This window comes from Rhamphochromis longiceps, linkage group LG12, assembly GCF_057381845.1.
Source record: "Rhamphochromis longiceps isolate RC_006_pf linkage group LG12, R_longiceps_female_GT1.1, whole genome shotgun sequence".
NCBI classification, from domain to species: Eukaryota; Metazoa; Chordata; class Actinopteri; order Cichliformes; family Cichlidae; genus Rhamphochromis; species Rhamphochromis longiceps.
In genome coordinates, this window is record NC_140568.1 from 19,221,378 (window position 1) to 19,233,942 (window position 12,565).

At 41.1% G+C, this 12,565-nt stretch overlaps 1 protein-coding gene across 1 annotated transcript in view; it reads left to right on the forward strand.

Annotated features, from left to right (window-relative positions):
- The window catches only part of LOC146657180 (transmembrane protein 132D), a 32,284-nt gene that overhangs the window by 1,029 nt on the left and 18,690 nt on the right, over nucleotides 1-12,565 (forward strand). Inside the window, exon 2 of the mRNA XM_085426924.1 lies at nucleotides 3,857-4,733. Within this exon, the coding sequence (XP_085283050.1) occupies nucleotides 3,857-4,733 (877 nt within the window). The remainder of the gene's footprint in view (nucleotides 1-3,856; nucleotides 4,734-12,565) is intronic.

The window sequence follows — 12,565 nt, forward strand, 5'->3', positions numbered from 1 at the left end:
CACATCATAAAGCCCCTCATAATGCATTTAAAATGAGGGTATGATGCTTTAACTGGACTATGCAGGCTGGTAACTTTTCTACTTAAAAGTGTGTACAACCATGCTTGGTTTTGTAGCTTTGCGGTTATTAGATTACAGTTTCAATGTTTGCAATCCAATCTTTATTGTTAATTAGAAACTACCCATGAAAGGTTTTAAACATGATTTCTTTTCAATTCTAGTTTTGTTTAAACTGAATACACACTCTAACGCCCTAAAGGGTTATGGGCAGATGTAAGCAAACTTCGATCTTTGTAAATTTGCATTTCATTAGCACCCTGTTAGCACCCTGCTCCAGCAGACACCACATTGCAGTGCTTGTGCTCCTGCACGTCTTCCACCTCTTGCTGGACCAAACTTTTGCCCTTTTTCCCACTTTCTATTTGTGCTTTGTTGATTAACTTCTTTGCTGAAAGGTACTTTAACTTTGCACAACTTTTTAAAAAATTCATGGATGTACTAACAGCTTTTCTTCCCTCTGTTGCACGCTGCTGTTTATCTCCCAAGTGGACTCCTAAGTGTCCCTGTCAGATCCTAATGAGAACCTATAATGTTCTATTAAACTTAGATGCATTGGAGAGGTTAGCCAGTCAGAGGATAAACAGTCACAGTGCTAACATTAGATTAAGAAAATGCAGGTGCATAATTAGTGCGGTTAGCATGTGATCCACTGCCAACACTTTCTATTTATAAACAGCACATTTCTGTATATGCAATATCTGATAAAAAAATGAAAAAAGGGGAAAGAAACCTTTCACGGCAGCGTGAAAGAGAAACTTTTGAGCCACAAATGAACACATCTTTCATTCTCTCAATTACTAATTCCAGCGCAGACATCCGTTTGTCTTCCATGATGCTACTGGGAATCGACTCACTTCTGCAAGCTGTTTTGCACATATGGTACAAGCCATTAGTGCGCATTAGAATTCACAATGGATGCTAGGGCTTTTTGCATTTTATTAGAATAATACAAAGATTGATTACAAGTGAAGAAATAGCGCTAAAAGACAAGCACACTGAAAATCAGTTAGCTGATGTGCAAATGAAAAACCTTTAATACAAAGCCACGAGACAAACTGCAGGGCAAAATGCAGCTCATTAGACACAAGTGTTTTTATTAAAGCTGGCGATGGGGAAACATTATTTTGAAATCAACATCTCTTCGATAAATGAAGTCTCGAAGCTGTTAAATAAGCAGACTGTTGTTTCTTACACGCACAACAGAGCAAACCAACTTCTTAGGTTAAAGTACTGCAAGAAGTGAACATGTCCATATTGATGCATAGCAGTAAAGCTCTTATTAGGTATCTTTGAACAAATGATTCAAATGACAGAAAGAAAGAAAGAAAGAAAGAAAGAAAGAAAGAAAGAAAGAAAGAAAGAAAGAAAGAAAGAAAGCGGTATGACACACAGAAAGCTCCGTTTCTGCTAACATTCAGTGGTAGTGCTTGTAAATCTAATTTCATGCAGGGCGCATTTTCATTTGGACACAGAGAGGGATGAACAAAGATTTGATTATCAACAAAACGTTGGCACAAAAAATTAGCTTTTTTTTCTTCCCCCGCACACAGAAAGCACTTAACCTACATACTGTACACCACTAAGGTGGAAGCCACTGAATATGTTCCCTGCTGCAGTTTTTACAACAGTTTTTGGTGGCATGAACATCTGCATGGTAACACGTGCGCTCCCTGATTCAGCCAAGGAGGACGGGAAGCTCAGTGTCTTCAAAGTGAGTGATTTGAGAGGCTGGAACAGCTGGTGTGCCAGATTTGCTCTCGTGTTCAGGGCTGGACTCTCATCATCGGAGAAGTTTTGCTTGCACTGGCTACTTGATAAATATCTTAAATATTGGCAAAGCAGAAGGACGAACCTTCTAGCCAGTAAGCAAAACAGCTTCTGGAGTCTACTATCAAGAAAAAAAAGATGTGAAATAACAAGAAGTGTACATTAAACTCAAACATAAAGATGTGAGCTTGCATGTGGCGTACTTTACAGCGGCGATGAATGCTCCCGCCTGGAACACAGCGAGCCAGTTTATATTCACTCCAACTGGAGGTGCTGCCAGCTCTGGTATTAAATAGCACATCTGTCAGTGCCCACTGGAAGGCTAAGCCAGGATAGCCTAGATTCTAGGTCCAGATTCTGCCTCATGCAGTGTGTCACCCACTCAGTGAACATGACTGACACTATTGTCTGTGTGTGGAAGGGGAGGAAATAAACGCTGTTGTCGTCCTCTGAGGGCTGCTGGGCTGACATGATAGTGACATGTGCAGTACAGTCGCTGCCGTGCGAAGTGTCAGGCCAGCTCGACAGGCTCAATGAGGGAGGATGAAAAGCAGAAGCGGTCGTGATAGACGGACCCATCAAGAGCCGGCAGCCATGAGGGACACACGGAACAAATTTGACACAGAAAAACTTCAAACCTTTTTCATTTGATAAATACTGATCAATAATTCAATGGCAGATAGCATTCAATGCGGCATTCACTCTCTCATGAATATACATAAGTCAGTAGTTGTAGATCTGATCTTTTTTTTAAGACACTGAGTTTGGGTTTGCTGCCATGTTCACAACAGCCTCATCCAGGTTGTTATAGTAAACATGAGTGTTTCTGTTTTTATGCGTTCATGATTCACCAAGTAGGGCAATTAGCCACCAGATCAAAAGTGCACACCCGGGTCAGCAGCTATAATCTTCATAATTCTGTCAAAATGGACACTTAATGAGGACACATGACGCATGAGTGACCTCTGCTGATTTCCAGCGCGGTAAACACTCACCATGAAATCAGATCAGGGGACATTTATGCTGTTCGATTGATTTGTCACAGCGATTGCAAAAAGGTCATTCTTTACACTTGGGATTAGTATTTACAGTACTCCTGTAACTCTCCTGTTATCACTGTACAAAACACACCGACACAGACCAGCTGGTGTACAAATGCGTACCTTAACCAGTAACCATGTTTTCAGGTGCATGCTGGTCTTTTACATCAAATCTACTTTCTTTCATTTGATATAATGATGCACAGCCCTGTTTGTCACTACTTATTCCCCCTGCCTAGAGACAATCTGAAAAGCCATTTTAATCCCAGTGTTTGATGGCTTATTTCCACTTTGTGCCAGATGTATCAGATTGTACCTTCTCATGCTATGGAGGGAAAACAGAGACACTTTTGAACATGACAACACGGCAGGCGACATTTTTTAAAGAGCATTTCGAAAAATTATTTCCATAGAAACCTATTTACTACCAGGATTAACTACCTGGAAACAATTACATACTGTGCAGAGAAAAAGGCTTTAGTCAACAAATCGATGTTGGATTGTTACAACTCGGCTAGTAACGGGCTGATCTGACTTTTGGGGAAAGCACCATCTTTTATTTGGTCTCATCCTGACTTCATGTTTTATTTCAGATTTTCTCTGTTAATGTATTTTAAGGCCACATCAAAGCAATCTGATGTGACACCAGGACACTGGGAATGTTGTCTTTTTTTCATAAAACAAATACAGTTCGTAACCTTTTACAATTCCAATAATTTGGTGACAAAGCCAAAGAGTTTAACATCTGCTCCACCTGTGCTATAGGACTTTTAAGATTAAGGCCAGAGGCCTTTTAGTCTAATATTTTAAAGTCCCACTCAGCTGATCAGTTGGCCTTGTATGACTTTGATATTCGTGTGGTTCGGGGACACTGCCTGTCTTCAAATGTGACAAAAAAGTGAAATCCTTCAGTTTTGAAGATTTATTCAGAAGTAGCATAAACGTTTTGTCCTGCAACAGTAGTGTAATTTTCAATTTTCCTCTTTCAGATTTGAGCAGTAAAGAACTGACCGACAACAAGAGCCCAGTGCCTTTCCCTGTCTTCTTGCCGGTCAGCTACGAAGTTAAGGATGCCGACTACCTCTTCCTAAAAGAGGTAGGGCAGGACTTCATGAGGAACTCCAGCATGCAGAGCCACATCCAGCCCTTTGTTATTTTACGAGCCAGCCGCCAGCCGGTGGTCAACGCCAGCTATCGCACCATGTCCGCAGAGAAACCCGTGCCTCTAGATATGGTCCAGTCTGTGAAGCTCTTCAATGCACCAGAGGTCTTTACCTTTAACTGGAAAATCCAGGCCTTTGTCCTGACGCCTCGGGTTTTCTCCTCCAAGCCCAAAGTCAGGGTGCTCTTCTATGTTGCAGGCAGGGATTGGAACAGAGGGGAAGGCGCTCTGGATGAGCTACCATGTGTGACCGTGTATGCGTTCTGGCAAACCCAGGAGGTGAGGGGTTCCTGTGCCATAGGAGGTGAGAGGGGGACCTGCATGGCCGAGCTGGTTCCTACACCTGGCTGGTTTGCTCCAGGGTCAGAGGGCACCAGTAGAGAGAGGCAGGATCCATCTGCTGGGAACCCTGTGGAGCTGTACTACCAGGCTCAGCCAAAAGTCAGAGGGAAGTGCAATTCTGTGGATGGAAGTCGGTGGGGGGGTTCACAGCAGCAGGCAGAGTTTATTCCTGTCACTCCTATGCAGAGGATTGGAAGTGTGCGTCTTCTGCAGGTGCCTAAGGGGATGGCAACGCTTTCGCGCCTCAAGCTCGGCAATGCCATCGTCATACGGACATCCTCCAAACCTCTAAAGAAGACTGACATCGCCACCTTCTACATACTCATGGCCAGCTCTGCTCAGCTGACTAACTTCACTCTCAGGTAAAATGGAATTTTTTGCCTCCCTGAAATTTGCAGTGGTCAGCAATGTCACGGCTGACCACATGCTTGCAGTATTATAAGAGAAACTCTGTCCCCGATTTACATGGGCCTGTTATTTCAGCAAAGTTGAAATCATCTGGTCAGCAAAACCTCAGAATGGGGAACCGCTCACTAATAGTATTAGTCATCTTCCCTAATTCTTACCCAAATCCTTTGCCATCAAATATAAGCGAATATTGAACGAAATGAGATTTAGTATGGATTATGACATTTGCCTGGAAATATCATAGCTGTTAACCATCTTTCCTGGAAACGGGATGGATTATTTGAGCAGCAAAGCCTGAAGACATTAAGAGCAGTTTTAACAGCAGGAGTCATCAAGGTTAACACGGAGCAAATAATATGTGTGCCATATACCTCATTATTTCCTTTATTTAAAGGGTATGCTCAGGATCAGTGCACAGTGCTGTAGAGTGTATGCAGATCGCGGAGATTAGTAGCATGGCTTCATCTCACTTTGCAATGCAGAATGCTTTTGAATAGAGATGAGAGCACTTGTAGAACCATCTTAAAAAGACTGTAATTCCTCTGGAGACCTCTGACATACTTGGTAATGAAGGCTAAATTTATACAGACATGTTTCAAAAAACAGCCTTCCATATTTCCCAAGAACCAATGCCTCAACCAGCTGACTAATTATCCTTAGCCTAATATCACGGCTGTCTCTCAAGACGTCAGTCTGTTACTTCCCTTTTACAGGTGAAATGATGCAACGCGGCGAGATTGGCACCTCAAAACTGGATTTAAATTAAATGCTTCCAACCCGCACTCACCGTTTCATTGATGGCTTTCACGGTCATCTGCAGCCTTTTGTTATCATCATCCAGGCGAAGATCAAACAGAAGCACGCGGCGGCAAAGCTACATTTGTCGAGGTTGGCTGTCAGCGCAGACAAGCAGAGATTTACATTGACCCGATTAGAGGCAGGTTTTACAAATTGTTATTCAAGACACTATCAGCTTTATTCCAAGTCAGTGAATTATTGTCTGACAGGAGGCGTCAAATGCATTTTCCATACAAGACTCACTTATTAATTGACTTTGTTTGAGAGTGTCGTAAATCTGTGGAAGGTGTCCTGACTTAAGAACCGGCCTTAAAGGCAGCACCGAAGTGCAGAAGTGCCGGTTCCTGGACAGTCTGCACTCACAGAATCAAATCAATACTTTAGAAGTGACTTCCGCCTCGACTTGCTCATGCGTGCTTCACTGAAGGTGAGTGGGTGAGCAGACAGTCATGGATTATTAATTCCCCTTTTTTAATTCAATTGTGAATGCTGGAAAAGGACCATATTATCTGAGCTGACAGCTGTGCATGGGTGCACTTGTCCTCCTTGTCAGGAAGCAACATTTCTCTCAGGTACTCGGCTCTTTTGCAAAAGGAAACATGCAAACTTGAGTCTGAAGGTGGTTTATCAAATATTTCAGCTGTCGCTGGATTTCCAGAAGTATTATGAAATAGTTTCACATTTGTTTGTTGTTGTTGCTTTTTAAGATTAGACCATGTACTTAATTTCATTATTTGGTTTCCTGTTTGTTTTGGTTTTTTTTAGCTTAGGCAACGGAGCCAAAAACCAATCCCTGCTTCCTCTTTTTATTGTGTCACTTTTAATCATTTCTGCTTTAATTCATTTACCCAATCATACACAAATGAACCAAAAGGAAAGCATTAATGCTGCCTCACTTCTTTCCTTTCTTCTCCTACTCTTCTGTTCTCTGGCAACATCGTTAGAAAGGAAAATGAAGTCCCTTCTGTACGTGTTGGTGACTACATCCATGTTTTTTTTAGACCATTAACTTAAAAATATTGACTGTATCTTTAAGTTCCATACTCAGTTCCACAGTGCAGCCCTCAGCCAGCTTATCAGCACATTAAGAAGCGCTGTGCATCCAGTCCTCAACAGCTGTCTGTGTGCTTTATCACTGTCTGAATGTTCCATTAAGCTTTACTTAATACTCTCTCATCAGCATGATAAACCTGTTTTTGATGGCTATAGCTCCAGTCAAGGGAAATACAAATTCGAGGTTGATTGAGAAAAGACAAGCCACACCTGTCCGTCCGTCATGGCAAAAACGAACCTGTCACTCTCAGTGAGGCTTTTGTAAAGGTCACAGATAAAGTGTTGTACTACCGTCATCGCGCTACCCACAGGAAGGGCAATTAGATTATCCTTTTTCCCAGTTGAGTGGAATGAAGTATGAGCAAGTATGAGTGTATTTTTCTGTTTTCGTCTCAACATCTATTTAAATTCAGTAATCAGACTCAGTAGTACCCCCAGCTACCCCATTCTAATGGCTTTATTTAAAAGTAGCATTGAGGCAATAAATTAACAGTGAGTTTCTGTATCAACAGGACACCGCGTCAGTGAGCTTTTCAACCACGGGTCTAATCATTCAACTCGGTGACAAATAGGGCTTTTACATCCATTTTAGTGCTGCGGTGCCTGCCATCTGGCAGGAGTGTTGGCATGAACATCTCCCCAACTCCCTAAACTGCTCCATAAGTACGATAAGCACGTTGCCGATGGCTGGCCATCAGACTGGCTAAACGGTGGACATTTGCCTGCATAATTAACGATTGCATCTGTTTCCGATTGCACTGGGGTTCACTGTGGTGCTGTGGCCCCGCAGTGATGCACTCACAAAGCTAAAGATGGGAACACAAATTATATCAGCAAAGTAATTACAAACCCTATGTAGCATCTCGATAGCAGCCTTGATGATGGAATGCATCTGGGTGAGCTGGAGGATATCTTCTAGGTCTTTGATCAAACTCAGCCTCTGTGCTCTTTGCGTTGCATGTGCGCTGTTTTGATTGTTGCTCTGTTGGCCATGTGTCTGTGATCAATCAATATAAGTCTAAAGAACACTGCATTACAAACAGTAAATAAGGAAAAGGAGAGGGCTAATGAAGGCCGAGGGCAATCGAGGCTCGCTTTGAGTGTATTTGAAAGTGTAGATGTCTACTATTGGGGCCGGTTCTCTTGTGGGCATTGTCTTGTGCGTTAGTGTTTTTAAGTGCGTGCACGCGCCCCTTAAGTGGATGAAGAGTATGCAAAAGGTGAAACAACAGTGCCACTCATGCCTTGCCTGGTCAGAAGTGAGATGGATGGCAGGTGCAGCACCTGAGAGCTGCTTTTCTCACACAGTGTCAGCTTCGGTCTCCACAGCCATCCATCTTCTCTGCCTCAGTGCCTCTCCCTGCCCGCTACCTCCTCAGGCCCTGCTAACTGAAGCTATGGACACTGGTTCATGTTCATGTTCAGAAGAAATACGCCTCCTCGAGTCACAAGGGATTCTTTTTTTTAATGCAAGGGAGCTGAGAGACAGAAAAAAAGGGGCTTTAGATAAGTCTTCTTGTTACTGTCACTTTTTATTAGTTAAACCCTGCTCCACTCAGCTCAATACACAGAGGTGTTTCATCGGCGCGCACGTTATTCAGAGGCCATTACTAGATTAACAGCCCTCCAAGGTGCTCTCATTAATACACCGAACATGCAATCCTGCTTACCTCACTCACGGTGGATTAAAGTTTTGGCCCACTGAAAGTAAACTTCACAATCTAAGTAAGCACTGTTGAAAGGAAAGATAAAAGAAAAGAAGTAAATATAATGTTCAACCAAAGCTGAGATATGCAGTGCGATACTGAAAATAGAAAAAGAAATCATACTGCAGATTTCCGTTCCATATTGCATGTGGTAGTTTGATGCAATGCGTGTAGATTGTGTTTCATGCTTTGAATTTTAATGCCCTTAAAAGAAGAATAACTGCTATAACTATAACAACCTTTTCTTATAAGGTACCCTATTTTTTGGACTATAAGGCGCACTTAAAATCATTTAATTTTATCAAAACTCGACAGTGCAGCTTATAATCCGGTGAGCCTTATGTATGAATTCTGGTTGTACTTGAGGACCTCGAACCGATTTTATGTGGTACACGGCGCTCAAAAATCTATCAAAAAATGTTTTAGTACGACTTTGGTAAGCTACGATGCCGCACCACTTGATGGATTGTCGGAGCATTACAGCTACGGCAATCAACACTGCGGTATCACTGAGAGTTAAAAACTGTCTAAATTCTTTCATCTTTAATAAAATGATCAGCGTTGCTGCTTTACCAGGTGTAACAATTAAGTTTAACATCCAGGCATCCATGAAAACGGAATTTATATAATTTAACGGGGTTAGAAGTTAGCAGGTAGTTAGCGCGCTAGTTTCCACTTAAACATGATATAGCATGTTCTGACTGAGAAATTTCTGAAAAATTAAAACGTACAGCTCTGCTATCACTTCAAACATAAACAAAGACAGAAAACTAAACAGCAGTGACTTTTGTAGGGTTACTGAAGTTGGGCTATCTGGTATATAATGATGTGCTATGTGATGGCTAGTAGCGACACAGCTATGTTAGCATAACATAAACAGTAAAGCTGGAGGATGAATGCTAATGTTTGTTTCGCTTAATCCGCCGTATAATCTGGTCCGCCTTATGGTCCGAAAAATACAATATATGTGTGTAAGTTAAACACTGAAATAAACTTTTCGGTGGGAGCATTGTTATTTTTTTTTTACAAAGATTACATTTGATAAGAAATGTGAAGACAAAAAATAATTATCATTACCTTAGATGCACCTTCCTTCTTGTTATCTCCTTACCTTCATCCTAATCAGGGACTTGCAGGTTCCTCTTTGCTCCGCTCTCATCTGCCACCTGATATACCACCAGAGAAGCCATACACCGGCAACAGAATCTCACTCTTCCTTTTGCTTTATGTGATGAGAAGTGTTCAGAGCTAGAGCTGATTTAATTCGTTTCCAGTCTGTAAGTTGACTTACATTTCTGACTTGCGTTTGCCATAGCAACCTCTGTAGTAAAACTGGGAATGATGGCAATAATAGAAGCTTCAACTGAATGCTGAATTCAGCTACCCAGAATGCTACTGAAGGAATGAATATTATAACAGTGTATAACAGAATAAATATTAAAGTGATTAACCTGTTTCTAAAAAGGTGGCTTTCAGCTGTGTGCAATTGTCACAAGTTACACCACTAGATGATTTCACCCTTTAGCTCTCCGCTCCATGTAGGAACCTGTATTAATCAGACAAATGAGCTTCTGCACTGAGCAGCTGGAATGGAAATCAGCTGCTTCAGGGTCATGACGGCGCAAGATTAAACTGTTGAAAATGATACCGTTCAGTCCTTTTTAATTACGACCTTTAACCCGTAAGCTCTGTGTCCATTTTATGTTTTTAACAGTGTCACTGTTGCTGCAACAGGAGCCAGATTTATTCATTCTGAAAAGGAATGAGGGCCATATTTCTGTCTCACATCCCAGCCATTAAGACAGCGAGTGATTACAGGGAAATGCGGCTCCACAGCAGAAACTTATGCGCTAAAATCAGTGGCCACTTGAGACCTTCTCTCCTGATTACATTTTGCATGTAATCTGGAGCAAAGGTCTCAAGCGGTTTTGCCAAAGATGTTTCTTTCCAGATTACATGTTTGCTGTGCAGATGTTGTTACAAAGGGTGGCTCAGATTTGTTGTACAAATGTAAAAAATGTGCACACGAGTAACGCTTTTCAATTAAGAGATAATGCATGCTTAGGCTGCTCTCCTGTCACCGCGCATAACAAGGGAGTAACGTCCTCTCTTCTTTTGCCTGCTTTTGAAATACAACAGCAAAGCCAAAGAAAGAGAAGCACTCAGATTGCTGTTGCTCCTATCAAAAATTACACCTCCTCTGAGACTCATAATGCGCTCAACAGTTGTGTTTATCTCAGAGATAAACCACACAGCTTTGCATGCAGATGAAAAACAAAGAATCACACGAGGATGTTTTTCCTGAACATTCGGATACTCTGTCTTGTTCGTGCATATTCAGCAAGTCTGGCATATTTACATGTGTGCCCCTCCTGGCCTCCACAATTCTTCCAGAAGAGTATCTCATTAACATTTGACCTACTGCAAGCTGCTTATGCTGGGAAAGCCCCACGGGGAAGGTCTGTTTGGCTGCATAATGCACACCATTTACAAATTAGACACCAAGAAAACTAATACTCCATTAGTACATTTTGAATAATGAGAGCACGTGAATATAAATAGAAAGAACAATGTTTTCTTTGCACCTTTAATTGCACAGAGGTGATGGTAATTACAGGTTGAAATAAGGATAAATATATATATCACAGGTTTGTGTTTTTGTATTTTCTCTCTCTTACAATTTTCTTTACATTTTCTTTTAACTGTATGTACAGAGTCTAATAAATATTGCCTTTGATTGATGTTTTATGCAATATCAGGGTTGAGAGGTAACTTGTTCCAATTATGTGTTATAAATGTAATTAATATTTTTATAACTAGTAAGTTATATCAGGAGAAATCGTTTTCTTGAGACAAGAGAGAAAGAGTCCTACAAACAGCTTGAAGCAACAAACTAAACATACTCTCCAGCTGATGTAATTTCAACACTCTGCTTATATTTGTTATTCAAACTTTCTGAAGGTCTTGGCTGCTTTTTCACTCACTTTCACTACGATTTTCCCAACAGCCCTTGGTTTTGTGTGTGTATATGTGTGTGTGTTTAGCTAGCAGGCTGTCACAATACGCATAATTTGTCCGTCTTCTTTAGCTGAATCTATGAAAGAGAACATAGTTTACCAAACAAAAATTTTTGTACAAGTGGAGGACAAAAGAACAAGTAGTGGGCCTAAAAAAAACTATCTACAGCAGATAAACAGTATCTGAAAAGCCCAGTGACCAAAATGGGAACAAATCCAGCAAATACCTCACTGAACCCAATGATGAATCTGCATCATTGGAAATGGTTTCAGTGGAAAGATTGCCATTTTTTAAGGGAGGGAAATGGGAAGAAAATGCAGATGTAAAATTCTGCTTTAAATCATCATCAGTGTATATGGAGGACATCAGGAGAGAGGAGCAACGGTGAGTATCTACAGCCATCTGAAAAAGAGAGTGGAGGCTCTGTCATGGTTCGTGGCTGCATTTCAGCCAGTGGTGTTTGGGGGCTTGTCAGATTTTAATCCACCATGCAATACCATCTGGAAAGCAATGATTGGCAATGATACCAAACACATTGCCACTGTGGTAAAAGCATACCTAGATCGAAAAGCACTGGCCTCCCCAGACCTCAACAAGTCTGGGATCATCTAAACAGAGAAAAAAGGCAGCCAACATCCAAAGACAGGTGTTCTTAAAGATGTTAAATGTTCTTAAAGAAGGCTGGAGAACTATTCCTGAAGACTACTTCAAGAAAGTACAGAAACCTTACCTAAGAGAGTTCACGTTGGTCATTGACTTTCAAATTTGAATGAATCCTAAAATCTCTATTTTTGCCTGTATTTCCATTAATGTTTGTACATTAAATTACTGCACCAGTCAGAGTTGAGGCTTCTTCTTATTTGTCATAAGATTGTTGAGGCAGTGTGAGACAAAAACTAGATGTTGAAAAGTGTGAGAGCCTACAACCCTGCGAGTTACCAATACTGGTCTTTATTTTAAAATGGAATAAAGTTACCTCCTATATAATTAATGTAATTAATGCTCTATCTATTCGGTTAATCCCCAGGCCTGAATATCAACTTTATGCAGCTTCCTTCTTATTACTGAAATGGATTTATCGTGAGAAACCAGACAAGATTAAAAGCATTAATTAAATTCACCTATAAATGAATTTTAAGGTGGAAGTTTAAATCTACTGTACATGAGGGAACTATATTTAACACATTTTTTTTCACAAGAAAATTCCAAAA